Source organism: Tachyglossus aculeatus, chromosome Y2 (assembly GCF_015852505.1).
Source record: "Tachyglossus aculeatus isolate mTacAcu1 chromosome Y2, mTacAcu1.pri, whole genome shotgun sequence".
Lineage (NCBI taxonomy): Eukaryota > Metazoa > Chordata > Mammalia > Monotremata > Tachyglossidae > Tachyglossus > Tachyglossus aculeatus.
Genome location: NC_052094.1, coordinates 5,478,795 through 5,498,064, shown reverse-complemented (window position 1 = coordinate 5,498,064; position 19,270 = coordinate 5,478,795). Strand labels below are relative to the sequence as shown.

General features: G+C 47.8%; 1 protein-coding gene across 1 annotated transcript; it reads right to left on the bottom strand.

The window, feature by feature from the left end:
- Positions 1–554: 554 nt before the first annotated feature.
- Positions 555–16,867, bottom strand: WRNIP1 (WRN helicase interacting protein 1). Its single transcript, XM_038768093.1, has 6 exons — positions 16,792–16,867; positions 16,635–16,687; positions 15,877–16,068; positions 14,558–14,793; positions 4,951–5,162; positions 555–1,480 (listed from the first exon to the last, which is right to left on the bottom strand). The coding sequence occupies exons 1-4, from the start codon at positions 16,865–16,867 to the stop codon at positions 14,599–14,601; spliced, it is 516 nt and encodes a 171-aa protein (XP_038624021.1). The 3' UTR covers positions 555–1,480; positions 4,951–5,162; positions 14,558–14,598.
- Positions 16,868–19,270: the final 2,403 nt, after the last annotated feature.

The following is a 19,270-nucleotide window of genomic DNA, read 5'->3' as shown; positions in this document are numbered from 1 at the left end:
ATAAATACAATAGATTAATTGACTGATTGGGAAAGATGTGAGGGTCAGTTACCATGTCCGACTTCACACTCTTGTATGTACCTCAGCACTTAGCACACAGTAAGTGCTTATTAAATGCAGTCAATTACAATTATTATCATGGCAGTTTTTAACCAAAGACTGTTTGCTGGGATGACTAGGTACCCCCTCCAAATAAAATTTAGTTACTCTTGATATTTTATTGTTAAATATTTCTTCCTGATATTCTTCTATTCCTTTTGGCTGGCTTCCCCATTTAGACTGGTTGCTCCCGGAGGGCCAGGGAACAAACTCAATCTTCTTATATTTCCTCCAATGCTTAGTACGGTGCTTCACACCATCAATGTCGGTAATCCAGATAACAAAGGTAGCTGCCACCAGATTATTTCACATGGATCAGTGTGGTCCTGAAAAACCCCAAACTCAAAAGTTAATACAGTCACAGCAATAAAGTCAGTAATAACCTATTGAGTGCTTGCTGTGTGCAGAGCTCTGTACTAAATGCTTGGGAACGAACCACACAAAGTACAGTGCAACAGACTTGGTAGATACGTTCCCTGCCGACGAGTTTACAGTCTAGTGAGGGAGTCAGATGTGAATATAATTAAAAAGTTACGGCTATGTACACAGGTACTGTGGGGCTGAGGGTGGGGTGAATATCAAGTTCCTAAAGGGTACACAGCCAAGTGTACAGGTGACGCAGAAGGGAGAGGGGAAAGGAGGGTTTAATCTTGGAGGACTCCATGGAGAGGCTTTGGAGGTGAGGAGAATGGTGGTCTAGTATATTTGGAGGGCGAGAGAGTTCCAGGCCAGACAGAAGGCACGGGAAAGTGGTTGGTGGTGAGATAGACGAGATGGGGCAAAATGAGCACTGGCACTAGAGGCGCGAAGTGTTCGAGCTGGGCTGTGTTGTAATAGATCAGTGAGGTAAGGTAGGAGGGGGCAACCTGATTATGTGAAAGCGATGGGAAGGTGAGAAGCCAGGTGGTTTTACAAGACAGCGCCAGACCCAAAGATGTTAAAACCTCTTTCTCCCTCTGAATTTTCATCTACAAGTTGCTAGGGAGGTAGCCCAAATCACCGAATTCAATTCTGCATCACTGCAGTTCAAAGTAAAGAGCAGGGCCACTAAATCACAGATCCCAGCATGGTCTGGTTGAAGAAATACACAGTCAACTGGAGCCGACCAAGCAATGTTTCTCTGTGGTAACTCGCTAAACCCCTAGAGAACTCCCTCCGGTCCAGTCTTGCGGGCTGAAAGATCTGGGGGATCACCAACAGCCCCATCCCAGCGCAGAACACTCACCTACGTCTTCACTGGCGAACCTCACCAGTCTCCTCGCTACATACAACGGGTCCTCGCCCCCTTCGAGCATGCGGGCCAGCCAATAGAGGGATGCGTTCTGGTCTGAGCCCCTCATGGATTTATGCAATGCCGAGATGCAATTGTAGTGCTCTTCCCCTGCAGCATGGTAGAAGCAAAACCAACGGGAGGAAGATGAGCCCCGGGTACCCAAGAGGAAAATCCAGTCTGTACGTATGTTTCTACTGGGCGGATTAAATGTGCTCAGTTCCTGCCGAAGCAGGGGTTTTGATAAATCAGGGGCTCACGTGTTCTCAATCCGTGATGCGGTGGGCAGAGGGGAGGAGGAAGAAGGGGAGAAGGAGGTGCAGCAGCAGAAAAATCCTGGGCAGAAAACTCTGTTTTCTAAGTAGGAGGGAGAACAGTTATTAAATCCCCATTTTTCAGAAGAGGAAACTGAGGCCAGAGAAGTGAAATGGCTTGCCTAAGGTCCCACAGCGGGCAAGAGGGACTTTGCAGAGAAGCAGCGTGGCTCAGTGGAAAGAGAACGGGCTTGGGAGTCAGACGTCATGAGTTCAAATCGCAGCTCCACCAATTTTCAGCTGTGTGACTTTGGGCAAGTCACTTAACTTCTCTGTGCCTCAGTTCCCTCATCTGTAAAATGGGGATTAAGACTGAGCCCCAAGTGGGACAACCTGATCACCTTGTATCCTCCCCAGCACTTAGAATAGTGCTATGCACATAGTAAGCACTTAACAAATGCCATCATTAGTATTATTATTTAAAAAAACAAAAGTGAATAGTGCTTAACAAGTAACATTAATAGAAAAAAGTGCTTGCTATGAGCCATACATTGGACTAAGCCCTAGGGGAGACACAAGATAGTCAGGTTGGACAAAGTCCCTGTCATTCATTCATTCATTCAACCATATTTATTGAGCGCTTATTGTGTGCAGAGCACTGTACTAAGCACTTGGGAAGTACAAATCGGCAACATATGGAGACGGTCCCTACCCAACAACAGGCTCACAGTCTAAAAGCGGGGAGTCAGACAACAAAACAAAACAAGCAGACAGGTGTCAATTCCATCAGAATAAATGAGTCCCCCGTGGGGCTCTCGGTCTAAACTGGAGGGAGTAGGAATTAATCCCCGTTTTACATATGAAGACACTGAGGGCCAGAGAAGTGACTTTCCCACAGTCACATAGCAGAAGAGTAGCAGAGTGAGGATTAGAACCCAGGTCCTCTGACTCTCAGGCCTGTGCTCTATCCACTAGATCATGCGGCATCTCTTCTTTCAGAGAACGGCCAAGAAGCCAGTTAACCCATTTCCTTGAGCCTGTGAAGATGGCAGGAGGACCACCTGTCACACCATCCCGGAGTCCAGCCTCAACTTTCTCGAGACCTGCAGGGAGAGTTCATTGGCAAGCCAAATTTCTGGACCCAAACCCCGGTTCCCCTCTCCCATTACTTCTTATGACTGGCACATGTCCTTCGCTCAACTTCCAGGAGATGTCCTTACTGGGTCTTCTGGCAGAGACAGGGGAGTAGGCGGGCAGCTGCAATGGTCTGCATCCAGGCCCGGACATTAGAACTGTGGAGGCCGGTCACTCGGCACCCTCCAAACATTTAACTAGTTTTTTTCTGAGACGTGAGACATCGACCCCGGTTGGGCTGTGGAAACAGGGGTAGAGGAAACTAGAAGCAGCGAACCAGCCATGATACTGCTCTCCCTCCTTCTTAGACTGCGAGCCCCATGTGGGATGAGGCCTTTGTCAGATCCTCTGGTCTTGTATCTACCCCACTGGTTAGTACAGTGCTTAGCACAGAGTAAGAACTTTAACAAATAGCACTATTATTTTTATTACATTCATCTCAATACGGAGGCGGCCGCCTAAATCCTTCCCTAGTGTCTTCCATCCAACGACCCTAAAAGGTTCTGTGAACATTTAGATAGCCTTCAAACCCAGGATCGGGCCGCCCAGCCCCATGTGGGATGAGGCCTTTGTCAGATCCTCTGGTCTTGTATCTACCCCACTGGTTAGTACAGTGCTTAGCACAGAGTAAGAACTTTAACAAATAGCACTATTATTTTTATTACATTCATCTCAATACGGAGGCGGCCACCTAAATCCTTCCCTAGTGTCTTCCATCCAACGACCCTAAAAGGTTCTGTGAACATTTAGATAGCCTTCAAACCCAGGATCGGGCCGCCCTAGGCCGAGAGAAGTCACTTGCTCAAGGTCATCTGGTGAGTCAGTCGAGTCAAGACCGTGAGCAGACCTGGTCCATTCAGTCTTGCAGTCTCTTGCCCTTATACCTAACCACAACTTAGCCCTCCCTCAGGTCCGGGCATTTACTGAGATGCAGAAGGGCAACTGTGATCCACTGGAGAGTTAGTTACCCACTTCCCTTTCTGGTACGGCTATTATAAATGCAGAAAACCCTAAGCTGCCTTCACAAAGCCCTCCTTAAAGCCAAACCCCACTAAGAGTTAAAGCAATATCCTGACTCCTCCCTTTTAAAAGATACAAAATGTGCTGTGTTTGACAAGTAAGGCTGCCAAGGCACGGATTTAACAAGAACTGGTATCAAATTTCGTACTTGTAAATGAGGTTCGAGGCAAATGATTGACAAGTACAAACTGCAAAATTCATTTCCTTAAAAAGCTAACGCCCCCAAAATGCCTGAGAAACTATTCAGACTGGAGCCAAAAGTGGTTTTAGTTTGCAGATTCACAAAGAAAATGTCCCCAGAGGTTTTAATTCTCAGATAGTTAAAAAACCAAACAAAAAACGATAAATAAGAAAAGGTCCTTCTCAAGTCTGTAGTATTTAGTGCCAGTGGGATAGAGTGACAGTTGCTCTTTATCGCTAAGACTAACTGAACTCCACTTAACAGTTGCTAAGTTGGTCACCCTAAGTTGAAGATTTAAATCTCCAAAGCAAATATGCCCTCTAAATCTTGGATGAGAAACTCAGCTTCTTCCTAAATATTAGCAGGGAAGAATCAACCATAAACAGGCTAATCAATCAATCAATCAATCGTATTTATTGAGCGCTTACTGTGTACAGAGCACTGTACTAAGCGCTTGGGAAGTACAAGTTGGCAACATATAGAGACAGTCCCTACCCAACAGTGGGCTCACAGTCTAAAAGTGGCAGATGTAGAGTTCCACAACACGCTGGCCAATTCCACTTGTGGATGAAGCCAAGTTGACAATTCCCATAGACATCGACTATCCCGCATCCTATTATCCCTACCCTCCCGACCCCTGTCACCTGGACACCCCTCACCCTCTGCTTGACTCCCATCCATATCCACCAGAACTTCTGTTCCCTGGAACTCCCATGCCACTGACATCCCCTAACCAAACCACCCCTCAAAAACATGGAGGTGGAGGAAGAACCTGAAAATAGGGGAGGAAGCCTCAGAGGGGAAGGGGACCACCATGGTTCTCCACCAGCCTGACCCAGTTTGGTCCTGTGGCTCTGGAAGTCGAGGAAGGTGTGGGTGATCGGGGCCTAAAACCTGAGAATTGAAGCCGGGCATCCAGCGATCAGGAAGCCGACAAATGAGCCAGTGAGAGTTCTGCAGGCTCACTACGAGAACCGGTCTCGGCTACCCACCTGCTCGGTCATACAAAATGTGGGAACGCTGAAGTCCCTCCTTCACGTCACTTTCGGTGATGAAAATTCTCGGGGAATCACTCAGTTTAGTAGCCCCTGGAGCTAACCGGGCCTGAACCGCCAACTGCAGCCCATTCAGTCCAGCCTGGGCGTCCCCATCACAGAGGTAAGCCAGGGTGCTGACGGCTCTCTTCTCGATGAACACGGTAGACCTGGGGGATACAGCCACAGCCAATTAATAATTATAGTACTTGTTAAGCACTTACTGTGTGTCAAGCACTATTCTAAGCACCGACACCGCACGACTCATTGTCCCAACTGTTCACATGCATCACTGCTTACCAACTCTGTTAAGTTGTCCCCTCCCTGGTGCTTAGTACAGTGCTCTGCACACAGTAAGCACTCAATAAATACTATTGATTGATTGACGCTATGCTGCCACACAAAGCTGTCAGAGAACTTTTCCATTCACGCCCAGGATGAAGCCTCAAATATTAGAGAACAAAATGTGTGTCCTTATGTATCACGTGGGTTTCAATGCACAAGGACAATAGAATGTATGCACAATGGCTTTGGAAATGCCGAATAGCCAACTGAATCACCAGACTGTCTCACTAATATAATCATCTAAATGGATATACTCAATTTTAAAAATAACATTCCCACAATGGGAACATTCTTATTTCTTCTAAGCAGCCCAGATTTTGCTCATATTCATTCATTCAATCGTATTTATTGAGCACTTACTGTGTGAGGAGCACTGTACTAAGCGCTTGGGAAGTACAAGTCTGCAACATGTAGAGACGGTCCCTACCCAACAATGGGCTCACAGTCTAGGGTGAGCCACCTCATTGTCTGCTGCTTCACCTCTTAGTTTTTTGTGATTTTCAAATTTTTATAGCTTTTTATAGCTATTCTCATCCAACCTGGTATCAGATGGCCACCACAAAACTCATTCTCCTTCACTCGTCATAGAGAACAATGTTAGTCTCTATAGGTGCTCAGTCCAAGGGACTTTTGAAGGCCACGGTTCCTATGGGATTGCTTTGTTTATTTGTTTGTCTTTTTATGGTATTTGTTAAGTGTGGTATGGTATTTCGCTATGTGTCCAGCACTATTCTAAACACTGAGGTGGACAGAAGTGAATCAGGCCGGATACCAGTCATCATCCCACATGGGGATCACAGTCTAAGTAAGGAGGGAGAAAAGGGATTAAGTCCCCATTTTGCAGTTGAGGAAACTGAGGCACAAAGAAGCTAAATGACTTGCCCAGGGTCAATTAGCAGGCAAGCAGTGGAGCTGAGACAAAGAACCCAGGCCCTCTGGCCCCTGTAGGCTGCTGGGCAACAATTTCTCCCTCCATATTTTTTTTAATTAGCCCACTCTGCCCAACTAGACTATAAACTCTTTGTAAGCAGGGAAGATGTCTACCAACTCTGTTATGCTGTATTCTCCCAAGCGCTTAGTACAGTGCTCTGCACAAAATAAGTGCTCAGTAAATACAACTGATTGAACAGAAGCAGAAGAGGAGCCAAGATGGCATCTCCACCTCTTGCCCACTGTAGGGTGCCAGGCAGACTGAGGGTCTCCTCAGCCCCAGTGGAAGCTGGCTGAGGGGTGGGATCCTCATGACATAAATAAGAGCTGGGCACGGGCTGGAGTCTTTGCAGAGCGAGGGCCAGCTGGAGTCCGTGCAACACGAGCAGTGGTGGGAAACTCTGGAGGCGGGGGGCCGCTGCATGAGGCACTGCCCCTGGAACCCTCCATCACATGGGGGGATGAAGCAAGCAGGGAGGTGGCTTCATGGGGCAATGAGGTGGTACAGGGAACCCCTCGTGTCAGATCCCACAGCCCAACAAAAGTGAGGCAGTACTCTTCTTTTTCAATCAACCTACTAATGGCATTTATTGAGCACTTACTGTGTGCAGGGCACTGTCTTAAGTTTAGCAAAGTGCGATATAATAGAATGGACATGACCCCTGCTCTCAAGGAGCTTACATTCTTCTCCTTTCTGTTTCTCTCCCTCCTCCCCTCCACTTCTCCCTTCCTCTCTTCAAAGTCCTGCCCAAAGAGAGCTCCACCCCAAGGTCGCCCCAAGCTCGAAATGAAAAGCTGGTACCCTTTTTAGCCCAAAATAACATTTAAATTCAAAATGTATTTGCACCCCATGTCAGTGGATGATGTTGTGATGGTGAGACAGCTTAACATCCCTACTGCTCTACTTCAGTGAACTACCACTTACAAGTATGGCTATCAACAACTTGGTTTTCAGTGAATCAACGTTTTTTACTGAGCGCTTACTGTGTGCTGAGCACTGCACTAGGTACGTACTTGTTTGGGGAAAACAAGGTCTCTGAGAATGGGGAGAATTGAGTGTATTTTTAGAAACAGACTCATCAATCCCTACAACATTCCTATGGACAGGAGAGATGTTAACATTATCCTCAGCAGCAGAGGTTGAGTACAGTACTCAAAATAAAGAGGGTGACGGCCTCCCCCACTTCACGATGATTCCCTGTTTTCTGTCTGGGTTTTGTTTAATGAGTGAACTCAACCTGGGTCCAAGTTTTCCACATTTTTCTAGCTAGCTGAGGGGCCTCATCCAGTGCTTAGAACGGTGCTTGGCACATAATAAGCACTTAACAAATACCTTCATTAGTATAAGGGAGAATCAGAGTGAATCAGAAAACCTGGGTTCTGATCCTAGCTCTGACACTTGTCTGCCATGTGACCTTGGGCAAGTCACTTCACTTCTCTATCCCTCAGTTCCCTCATCTGTAAAATGGAGATTAAGACTGTGACCCCGATATGAGACAAAGACTGTGTCCAACTTCATTAGCTTTGCCCCAGCTAGGTACTAGTGCATAGCACACAGCAAGCACTTAAATACCATTTTAAAAAAATCTTAATTATTTCCTTTTCAAGGGACTTTTTTGGAACTTTAAGAGGAGAAAAAAAAATCCAAAACAAAGCTTTACGCATGTCAGGCTGGAGAAGCCAAAATTGGGTTCAAATTTTGTGTAGCTTGAGAGGTCATTTGGAGAGTAGTTGAATAAAAAAAACCTCATTTTAAAATCAGTGTCCTTGTTGGGACATTTTGTGACCCTGGGTAAAAATGTTTATTTCCTCAAAGCGATGAAATGCAGTAGATACAAGGTAATCAGGTTGGACACAGTCCCTGTCCCTGAAGGGGCTTGGAGTCATCATCCCCATTTTACAGATGAGGTAACCGAAGTACAGATAAATTAAGTGACTTGCCCAAGGTCAAAGGGCAGACAAGTGGAAAAACGGGGATTAGAACCCAGGAATCTTCTGACTCCTAGGCCTGTGCTCTATCCATCAGGCTATGCTGCTTCAGGTCAGAAGTCATTGGGCGAAAGAGGGGAAGAATAATCTGTCTGCTGCCAACAAACAGAACACAGTTTTCACCAAGACCTCATTTCTCATTTCTACAGTCATCTGGGTGGTGAAAAGCCCTCAGGGTGCATGTTTTGCGGAAAAGGCCAATACGGGGAACACAGGTCTGTCCCCCTTGTCTTTCCACAAAAACTCTCCTTGGCTGGGCTGACATGTTAGCTGCCTGCACCAAACTGGGGCATTACTTTAAACACAAATATATCAGTCTGCCTCTGTTCAACAAGTACAAGCAGGCTGGCTGGCTAAGAGTAGCAGCCGAGAGAGCCACCAGGTGATTAATGTGAAAATCCTTTGTGTCCTGCATGTGTTGTGGGGGCCTTATGGCCCCAAAGTTTCTAACCACCCAATTGCTGCATCACTCAGCATCAGATTTGGAGGGTTAGGTTGTGTGCGTGTGGTTGGGGGCGGGGGGGCTCTGCCCCAGCTCAATGGGGAGGTGAAGGGCTCAGAGAGGGGCGTCCGGAGGCAGGGCCTGGGGTCTCTCAGGCACCGCCTCACATGCAGAAGTCGAAAACAAATCACTCATTTGGAGAGAAGTGGGTACTGTGCAAGATGGACAGAAGGTCAAATCTCTGGCCTTTGAGTCCTTATCCTAACATGACAAGGCAGGCCCTTGGACAGACCCAGACAGGAGCAGAAAGGCAGACACCTCGGAGACATTCCTCCCCTTTGTGCACCCTGAATTCCCACACTGTTTCTGAGGACTAGCTAAGGCTGGAAAACTGGGCCACTTGGAAATAATACCACCCCAAGACAGGCAGGGCTGAAATTAGGTGGACTTGGCGGGGCCCAGGCTTTTTGGAGGGGGGAAGGGGGGAGAATGAAGTTGGGAGAACGTGGGGACTGTCACAGCCCACAAGCTGCATGTGACTAATCCAACAATCGATGAATGGTATTTATTGAGGGATTCCTGTGTTCAGAGTGTTGTACTATGTGCTAGGGAAAGTATACTACAACAGAGTTAGTAGACATGACCCCTGCCCACAAAGAAGTTACTGTCTAGAGGGGGAGACAGACATGAAATTAAATTTCATGTGGGAAAGACTAAGGCGATTGAAGCAAGTGGGCACATGCTCTGCACATAGTAAGCACTCAATAAATACAATTGATGATGATGATGAACAAAGGGAGGAAGTAAGATGTTCAAGGCCCAGGCAGGAATCCTGGAGCTGGGCCTTCCCCAGGCCACCCATCATTGGAGGCCCAAGGCCGGTTCTGGACACCAGACTCTGAAAAAGGGAATGGATTGCCTGGAGAGAAGCAGAGAACACCTTCAGAAACAATTACGGTTCAAACTGAGAGGTAGCGTGGCCTAGTGGAAAGAGCACGGACCTCAGTTCTAATCCCGGCTCTAACCACTTGCCTGCTGTGGGACCTTGGGCAAGTTACCTCAGTGCTCTGGGCCTCAGTTCCCTTTCCTGCAAAACGGGGATTCGATCCCTGTTCTCCCTCCTACACAGACGGTGAGCCGCATATAGGACAGGGACTGTATTCGACCTGATGAACTTATTTTTCCTCCAGTGATTGATGCATAGACCTGATTATCTTGTATCTACCCTAGAGCTTAGGACACATAATACGTGTTTAAAAATACCACAATTATTAACACAAATCCAGTGAAAAAGGGTCTGGGCAAGACAGGGAACCTTACAGAGTGGTGGAAGGACAACTGAGGCTTCTAAAGAGAGGGGGCTGTCTAACTGGCTGGATGGCTGGCCACTGTCCTCTGAGACCACTGAGAAACGAGCCAACGTAGGAGGGGGCAAATTGCAGCAGAATAGAGTTTGTCTTTTTGTCGTCTTTTTTTATGGCACTTGTTAAGCGCTTACCGTGTGCCGAGTGCTACTCCTAAGCACTGAGGTAGATACCAGCTTACCAGTCCCTGGCCCACAATGGGTGGGGCTCACAATCGAAGAAGGAGGGAGTAGGATTTAATCCCCATTTTACAGATGAGGTAAACTGGGGCACAGACAAGTGAAGTGACTTGCCCAGGTCACACAGCAGACCAGTGACAGAACTGGGATTAGAAGCCAGGTCTTCTGACCCCCAGACCTGTCTTTTTCAACTAAGCTATGCTGCTTCTCAGGGGGGAAGGTTGGATGCAAGGAAGAACTTCCTGACACAGAGAGATTATCCCTAGAACAGGCTGCCATGGGGTCAGCAGGCTGAGGAGAATCCCTTATTGCAGATATCTATGGACAGGACAGACGCCATCTGTCCTAGATGGCTGAGACCACTGGGAGGCAGGGGGCTGGACCAGAACACTCTTCCTGGTTCATGGATCTAGGATCCAGGAGTCTCTGGGTCGGGGAGGAGGAGTCTGAGAACTCGGGCAAGAGTTTCAGCTTCGGGAGAAAGCTAATGCTTCTGCCACCCCGCCCAGCCAGGCACCACCAGCAACTGGGCACCACCAGCATCTGGCCACTAAGCAGCAGCTCAGGCTCTCAGCCCACCCATCTGGGGCGGGCAGAGCAGCTGCCCATGTGGCAACGGTGGCAGGGGTTGGGTGACTGCAAGATGGGAAGGGACAGGGAGGCGGTCTGGCCCCGGGCTTCAAATCCTCCCGCAGCAGCTCCACATGCCTCGTCTTCATCGGCTTGGGGCCTGGGGACTGGGGCCCGGGACAGGTGAGACGAGCCTCCAGCCTGGAAGGACGAGAGCCGTGATTGCAGGGGTGGAAGAGCTGGCGTGGCAGGGAGGATCGATTAGTCAATCAGCAGTATTTATTAAGTGCCTACTGTGTGCAGGGGGCTATACTACTTGCTTGGGAGGGTACAGCAGAGCTAGCTGACACAATCCCTAAATTCATTCACTCATTAGTGTTCACTGAACTACTGCACTAGGCGCTTGATGAGGGAAACGGTCCCTGTTTAAGTCCCCGCTTGCCTTTCCCTTCTCATCCCTTTCCTCCCTCCCTTAACCCACTAAACCATGCCCACTGAGCTCTGCCCAAAGCTCGCTCCTTGGCTTAAAATGAACAACCAGCTCCCCTGAGCTCAGAGGCTTCAGTGTCTCAGTGATAGTTCCTACAAGCAAAGCTAACCCAGGGGTCATAGGCTTCCTCAGAGGGAGAGAGAGGAAGGAGGAGAGAGAGAGGGAGGCGGGGGGCGGGGGGGGGAGTGTATGTGTGTATGTACATGTGTGTAAATGAACGGCCCAAGCCCATGTTTCTGTGTTCCAGATCTGGGCTCAGGCAATGCTCTATCTAGGATGAATCCATCATTTGGAAAACAAAAAGGTGTGACCTAATGTTGACTGGCCCTGGAGTTAAGGCCAAGGGTCCAGGGATACCATCCTTGCTCACTGATTATGGTATTTGTTAAATGCTAACTATGTATCAAGCACTGTCCTAAGCCCTGAGGTAGATACAAGTTAATCAGGTCATGCACAGTCCCTGTCCCACAGAGGGCTCACAATCTAAGTAGAAGGGAGAACAGGCATTGAATTCCCATTTTACAGATGAGGAACCTGAGGCAACGAGAAGGTAAGTGACTTATCAAAGGTCACGGAGCAGACAAGAGGTGGAACTGGGATTAAAACCCAGGTCCTCTGACTCCCAAGTGCAGACTCTTTCCACTAGGCCTCACTGCTCCTCCTCACTGCTTTACTTGGGTTGGCGTTCCAAAGCTCCTTGATGACAGGAGGCAGCAGGTGTTTCCTCAAAGCCTGCTATGTGGGCGTGGGCAAGGACATAGGGAAGGCAAGGGGCCTAATTTGTGTGTGTGTGTGTGTGTGTGTGTGTGTGTGTGTGTGTCTCTCTCTCTCTCTCTCTCTCTCTCTCTCTCTCTCTCTCTCTCTCGGGGGGAGGCGGAAGGGAAGGGGCGGGAGAGTACGGAGAAACCTACTAAAATCCAGGGACGGGTATTACCAGCCTCAGCCCCAGCCCAGAAATCCAGCCTTGTGGGTCTTTTTTTCCACTCTGCTCTCAAGTCTAATCAGATACCTGGGAACGAGCAGAGCAGGGCCGGCAGGCTGGCTCCAAAAAACAGGGGAGGGGAAGGGGAGATGACCAGGGGGAGCGCTTATGCTGAGAGGGTCAGAGGGTTTACCAGAGAAAGATTTGCCTTCCTTCCTGGCAGTGCTGACCCCACTCCTTTGGACTTCAAGATCTCAAAGCTAGAGGTAAGCTTCTGAACGGGCTTGAACTCACTGGGAAAACAACCGGTGATAGTAAAAGCTTCTATACATTTCCACTGGGGGAGAATGTGTACAAAAGCGTGTGTCCCCCCAAAAGGCAAATGAGACACTACAAAGTGGAAAAAGCCAATCCTGACTTCTGGTCAGCTAACCAAATAGAAACCTGCGGTCTTCCCTTATCCTGCTCATGATGTCTAGCTCAGAGTGGGTACTTCAAGTTAACATGTGTATCCTTGATAGCAAAGGGCTCGACCCCTAGGTCTTGGTCAGGACAAATACACGATCCCCTGTCAACTCAGTTCTAATACAAACCCCCCTTACCCTGCTTGCCACCAGTGGCCAAAGGCCTTTCAAGTCTTTCATTTTAAACAGTAGAGTTCTACCCGCCTCTGATACAGTGAGGAGGGAGAAGAGAGTCAGGCAGGCCAGGGCCACGAGACGAATCTGGGGAAATTGAAACCCTGAGCGACTGGGGACTGAACTGTGTCTTGGTCTTTAATCACTCTCAGAAAGGAGAATCTCCACCAGGGTACAGCCACTGACCCAACTGTGCGGCCCCCTCCCCTTCTCCTGCCACACAAGGGCAGCACCCACTTCTTCTCTGCTTCAGGTTCTGTTCCTCGGGGGTATTCCAACCTCCACACGAGTCAGTTGTGTCTGGCCCAGGGACCGAAATACGATCACTGAATCCCACAGAGAAACTCTCCTCCTAACCTGCACAATCCATCCAATGGTTCCCCATTCCCACCACTTTGCTTTAAATGCCCACCAGAAGTTATTTGGATTTTGGTAATTGAGGGTTATTAGGAGTGAAAGTAGCATTCGTTAAATGCCATTTTCTACACAAATGTCTTCAACCTTACACTAATTCCACCCAAGGGATTAATCTAAATCTGGAAGAAGCATTAAAATAGCAGAACTACATCTGGAAGGCCCTTTGCTTTTGTAAAGAGCCAGTGGGTAGGAAAGGGTTAAAGATTTCACCTGGGATGTGCCCAAACCCCTTTTCTAAATATGATCTGAATGATGAACTAAACAAAGCAGAGTCTGCAAGGCAAAATAGGCTTGAGAAAACAATAGGCCCGAGAAGCAGTGTGGCCTAGTGGAAAAAACACAGCCTGGGAGTCAGGAGGATCTGGATTCTAATCCTGGCTCCACCACTTGTCAGCTTTGTGACCTTGAACAAGTCATCTAACTTCTCTGGGCCTCAGTTACCTCGTCTGTAAAAGGGGGATTAAGAATGTGAGCCCCATGTGGGACATGGGCTGTGTCCAACCTAATTAGCTTCTATCTTCCCAGTGCTTAGTAGAGGGCCTGAAAAAAAGTAAGTACTTAACGCATACCTTAAAACACAAAGTAAAAAAAAAAACCCACATTCATCAATATGAAAAACAAACCCTCTAGCTACCGAGCCCCCTTCCCTTCCCCAGTGTTCTTCAGGGTAACAGTGTTATAAACACTGAAATCACAAACTGCAGAAAACCATAACCAAGACCAGTTATAGGCTTTCCATACCAAATCCTCTATTGCACTGGTGATTTTTACCTCTCCCATTAGTAACTTAGATACATTTTCACCTCTCCCATTAGTAACTTAGATGCCACAAATCCAAATACAAAACTGCGTCCCTACCCAGAGAGGAAGTTTTCTTAATGCTGTTGGGAAGAGGTATGTATCTCCTCCCCCCTGATGCTCCTGAAGTCTTCTCCCCGGACATGGCTATCATCATCATCATCATCAATCGTATTTATTGAGCGCTTACTATGTGCAGAGCACTGTACTAAGCGCTTGGGAAGTACAAATTGGCAACATATAGAGACAGTCCCTACCCAACAGTGGGCTCACAGGCTATGCTTTCTTTCCTCTGTCCCAGCCCCTCCCCCAGAGGCTCTCCTCTCCTCACCCCCACCGCCACCCCCTTCCCAACCCTCTCTCTGGCCAACTGCCAGGAGATTCCTGAGGAGAGTGAGAGAGAGAGAGAGAGAGAGAGTGTGTGTGTGTGTGTGTGTGTGTGTGTGTGTTTGTTCACACGCCGTGGGCCTGGGGACCTTACTCAGAGCCGCTGCTGCCGCCTGCTTAATCAGAAGGGTTGCCTTAGTCCACCATGCAGATGCCCAGGGAGCCAAGCGCTCGCAGAAGAATCGCCTCCATCGCTTGCACCAATAGCTTCTCCAGAACGATCACCTGGCAGCAGCTCAGCAGAGCTGAGTTCACCTGGAAGGACGGGTTCTCGGTGGTTGCCCCAATCAGAGTCACGGTCCTGTGCTCCACGTGCGGGAGAAAAGTATCCTGAGCATGGGAGGAAGACAGAAGAAATGGATTCCAGTGAAGGACAGCTACCAGGACCCCACGTGAGTTGGCAACAGGCTCGGCACCACTCCCCCCTTGGTTGTTGGGGGAAAGAGGGGCAGCCACCTCACATTCATTCATAAAGCGGGGAAGGCTGAATCAATAAATTGATGAATTAAATGGAATTGCAAAAATCGAGGAGGGAGGAGAAGGGAGGGGACTCCCCTGCACCCCCACCCCCACCCCTGGCAAAAAAGTGACGACGAAAACCAGAATTGTTGTCTGTTATTTGAACGGTGGCATTTCTGGCTCTGAACAAATAGCTATTTTAGTTGTACATGAACACTCGTCTCGGGCCTGACATCTTCATGTTTGTGGTGTCATCTCTATTTGCCATGCTCTTTTGGGCCAATGAGCCCATCATGTTATTAGTCCAAACGACCCTGTAAGATCTCTAATTATTATCGTGCCAGCTTTGACCTGATGAAACCTGGCCCCGTCACCCCTCCACCCAGGCAATCAATACCAGAGCCAGGACCAGAGCCACATCACCCCAAAGGCCCAGCCCTCTGTTTTGTCCACGGAACTCGAGAGGAAGGCCCCAAATCAATCCATTTGGAGGTGCTCTTTACATCTGTTAAAAGATTTGTCATTTCTTCTTCCCTAACAGCATCTCGGGGGGGGGGGGGGGAATCTCCCATCTACTTTTTTAATGCACCTGAAGGATGAAACAAGATTTGATAACATGATAAGTGTCTTCTTTTTTCATAATTATTTCCCAAATGATGATAAGACGAGACCTATTCTATCCCCACATGCTTCTCAGGTGTCTAAAAGGCAGGGGAGAATAAGATTTCAATACAGCCTGGAAATACACATGTTAAAAATGAACCAAAAGTGCTTTTGGTCCAGCTTTCTGAGACCAAAGCTCACTTGGAAGCTACACTTCATCACTGGATCGGCATTGGTAGGAATTTAGATTTCCATGAACAAGAACTAAGCAGCTGAAAACCAAAGAAGAAAAGGGGTGGGTGGGAGAAAGATGTTGCTTTCTTTCCCCGTAGGCTTAGTGAAAGGCATTACCTGCTGAGCTTTATTGAAATGGTGAATCTCATCAATAAAGAGGATGGTTTTCCTCTTGAAGAGTCTCTTTTCGTCCTGGGCCTGCTTTATAATATCTCGGACATCGTTTGTTTTGGAACTTGCGGCCAACAAGGTCACGAACCGTATGCTGTTCCGCTTGCTGTTGTTGGCTATTATGTGCGCCAAAGTGGTCTGAAAAAGGAGAATGAGGAGATCCTTTACAACTACTCCAACCAGCCGGGCCGACAGCAACAGGCCAGAGCCCCAGAATGGTGCCCACCAAGGGACGATTCTCAACACACAAGAACGTTTTTAACTAACACTAGAATTATCATTATCTTTGGTAAAGGGAAATGTAACCCAGTTCCAATCTCAAATAGCAAGATGGGTATTTTTAGGAATAGGACAGATTAAATGACAGGGAAAAAGATAAACCTTATCTTGGACCCAAGATAAGGCACTCTCCTCCCTCCCCTCCCCCATCACCGTCCTTTTTAAGGGCTCAGGATCTTTGGCATCGCTGTAAAAAGAGCCAGTGACTGATTTAGCTTGGGTGACAGCTGTACTCTCTTTCACACAAGGAAAAATCAAATTCTCCCACCCTCGCTCAAGTGACCAAGTGAGTGGTTTGGGATCACGGGGGTAGAATGTGGGTTATATTTCAACAGGCCATTTTTGTGGGTTATATTTCAACAGGGCCAAAGAACTTTCCAAATGATTCCAACTCCAAATTTTCCATTTTACTCCCTCGAACCAACGGGAGACCAGGGGGAGTCTGTCTCCAAAAGCAACAGAAGCGAAACCTCCGAGCCTTTCCGTTAGGGCCGTAATTCAGGAGAGAAGAGACTACTTAGGGAATCAGACTGGTAGATGCCCGGATAGTAATGAGGCTCTAGAGTGATATCAAGGGCTCACCCTTGGCAAAGGAGCCCTGTATTTCCTCAAGGGTGGTCCCCTCAGACACATTCTTCTTCTTCTCTTTTTCCTGCATTGCCAGTCGCCAATCCTAAAGCATTGTATCTACCAATGCTACTGTACTGAACTCTCCCAAGCGCAGAGTATACCAGTGCCTCCATAAACAGTAAGTGTGAACATCTAAATCCCACTGATTGACTGATCGATCGACTATGTCAGGGTAACCACATCACTGGGATGGTGCAGGCCTATGCTTAAGACAGCAGGTGCTCCTTTGCCGACACAGAGGCGACCGGTGACGGTTTAACGTTTCAGACACCGTGAGGGTTACACAACACACGCCGTCATATGGAATCAGTGACGGAATGCCGCGGAATCTGTCAGTCAATCAGTGGTGTTTATTGAGTGCTTACTGTGTGCAGAGCACTGACCTAAGTGCTTGGGAGAGTACATTAATAGAGTTGGTTGACATTCCCTGCCCACAAGGAGCTTACTGTCTAGGGGGCGGGCGGGATGAACCTAGAACGCAGACCTAGAGCATGTGAGCATGTGGATCTCTGACCCCTTCTTCCCCTTGCTCCACCACTGTTTCCCCACCCAGACCCCTGGAATCACCGGCCCAGCTTCCGAGCCGGGGCACTTGGCTGCAGGAGACGAGGGAGTTGGGTGTTTAAAATTAAAACCCCAGGACGCAAGGGGGTCCAGTACCCTATCACATCTAAGTAGATTGTAGATTGATTGTCCTCTCCCGAGAGCTTAGTACAGTGGCACTGCACATACGGTAGGCACTCAATAAATACCCGATGGATCGATACTGGTCAGGGGCAGGCCAAGTGAAAACTGGGCTGTGTGGTATACAAGCAGAGAGGCAGTCACCCTAAATGCCTCACCCATCACAACTGGCGTCTGCCTCCAGAGGTCACCTTCCGGGCATGGAACGTCCTATGCACCCTCTTTTTTGACTTTATCCTCTGCCACCGCAGTCTCTAGCAGGGGCCCACAAAATACCACAGGGGTTTTCTTCACGCTATGTGGAGGCAAAGGTGCCAGATGGTTCCTTCTAAAGGAAGCATATTTGGAACTCAGGGACAAGTGGTGAGCAGAAGGCATATCCTGACAGCTGGAATTCATGGGCTAAGCCACCGTGGGGGCTCTGACAAATGTAAGAGGAGAACGTTTATTGGGTGGGAGTGTTGATCTCCACACAACCTGCACAGAGAGCAAAACTCCGAGAAATTAAAAACAGTGCCACTTTTTCCCCCCAACATTGGGTGGGTAAAAAACGCAAGGCCCGCCCAGCAGCTCTGCCTCCTCATCCCACAGGCTGTGTCTGACCTGTGGACCTTCTATCTATCCCGGTGCTTAGTACAGTGCCTGGCACACAGTAAGTGCTTAACAAGTACCATAAAACAAAACGCTGCATTTACATCTCGACTTGTTACCAGTGCAAATGACCAAATGGCCATTTGACAGGCCTATTTAATTGCGCTGATGCTTTAGTTTGTGGGGGTTTTTAGGCTTAAAGCACAAGCAGCTGATAAAGTCTGTACGGTCACTAACTGGCAGCAAGAAAATCCAATTATAGGCTAGCCAAAAGATAGGAAAGGAGAAATATGTGGTAGATGCCAAGTCTTTCATTCACATGGAGAGGATTTTAATCTATGCAGAATATCAGAAGCAGGATAAATACAGTATATCAATGCCAATGCCACAAGTAGTTTAGCAGCATAAATATACAACTACCAAGTCTCACATCCTACAGGAAAGGAAGATACTAGATATGGTATGTTACATTGCAGGTTATTAAAGTACTTTTATTTTTATAGGGCTGTAAATGTATATCATGCTGCATAATAGAAGAAATCTGCCCTACAAAAAAAAAAAAGGAACCAGTTGGCTCCAATCTGTTTCTAGAGTTGAAATAATGTATATCCCATAGAAGTGACACATTAGTTAACACTTAAGGATTCCCTGTACACTTGGAGTTTCAAATGCTTGGTAAATCCCTCCTACTCAATTTAGAATGAGCGAGGCTGAGCCTTTCTTCACTGCACAGAGTGAGCTGAAGCAAAGCATCATCATTATGTGTATTTACTGAACACTTACTGTGTGCACCACATGTACCGAAAGTCTAGGAAAATACAATAGTAGTTGAACTATTTATTAAGTGCTTACTATGGGCAGAGTACCATACTGGGTGCTGGAAAAGACTTTACGAGGAAAGTTAAGGGCACAGTGTCTGACTCTGAGAGGCTAACTGTCAGGGATCTATAGCATTGAAAAAACTAGCCAATACCTTTAGAATGTAAATATACTGAATGGGTGAAAAGCACACAGTGCTTTTTTAGTTAAAAAAAACTATGTGCCCTGCACTGCACTAAGTGCTGCAGCAGACACAAGATAATCAGGTCGGATCCAGTCCATGTTCCTCGCAGGGCTCACTGTCTTAATCCCCATTTCACAGATGAGGTAAACCAGG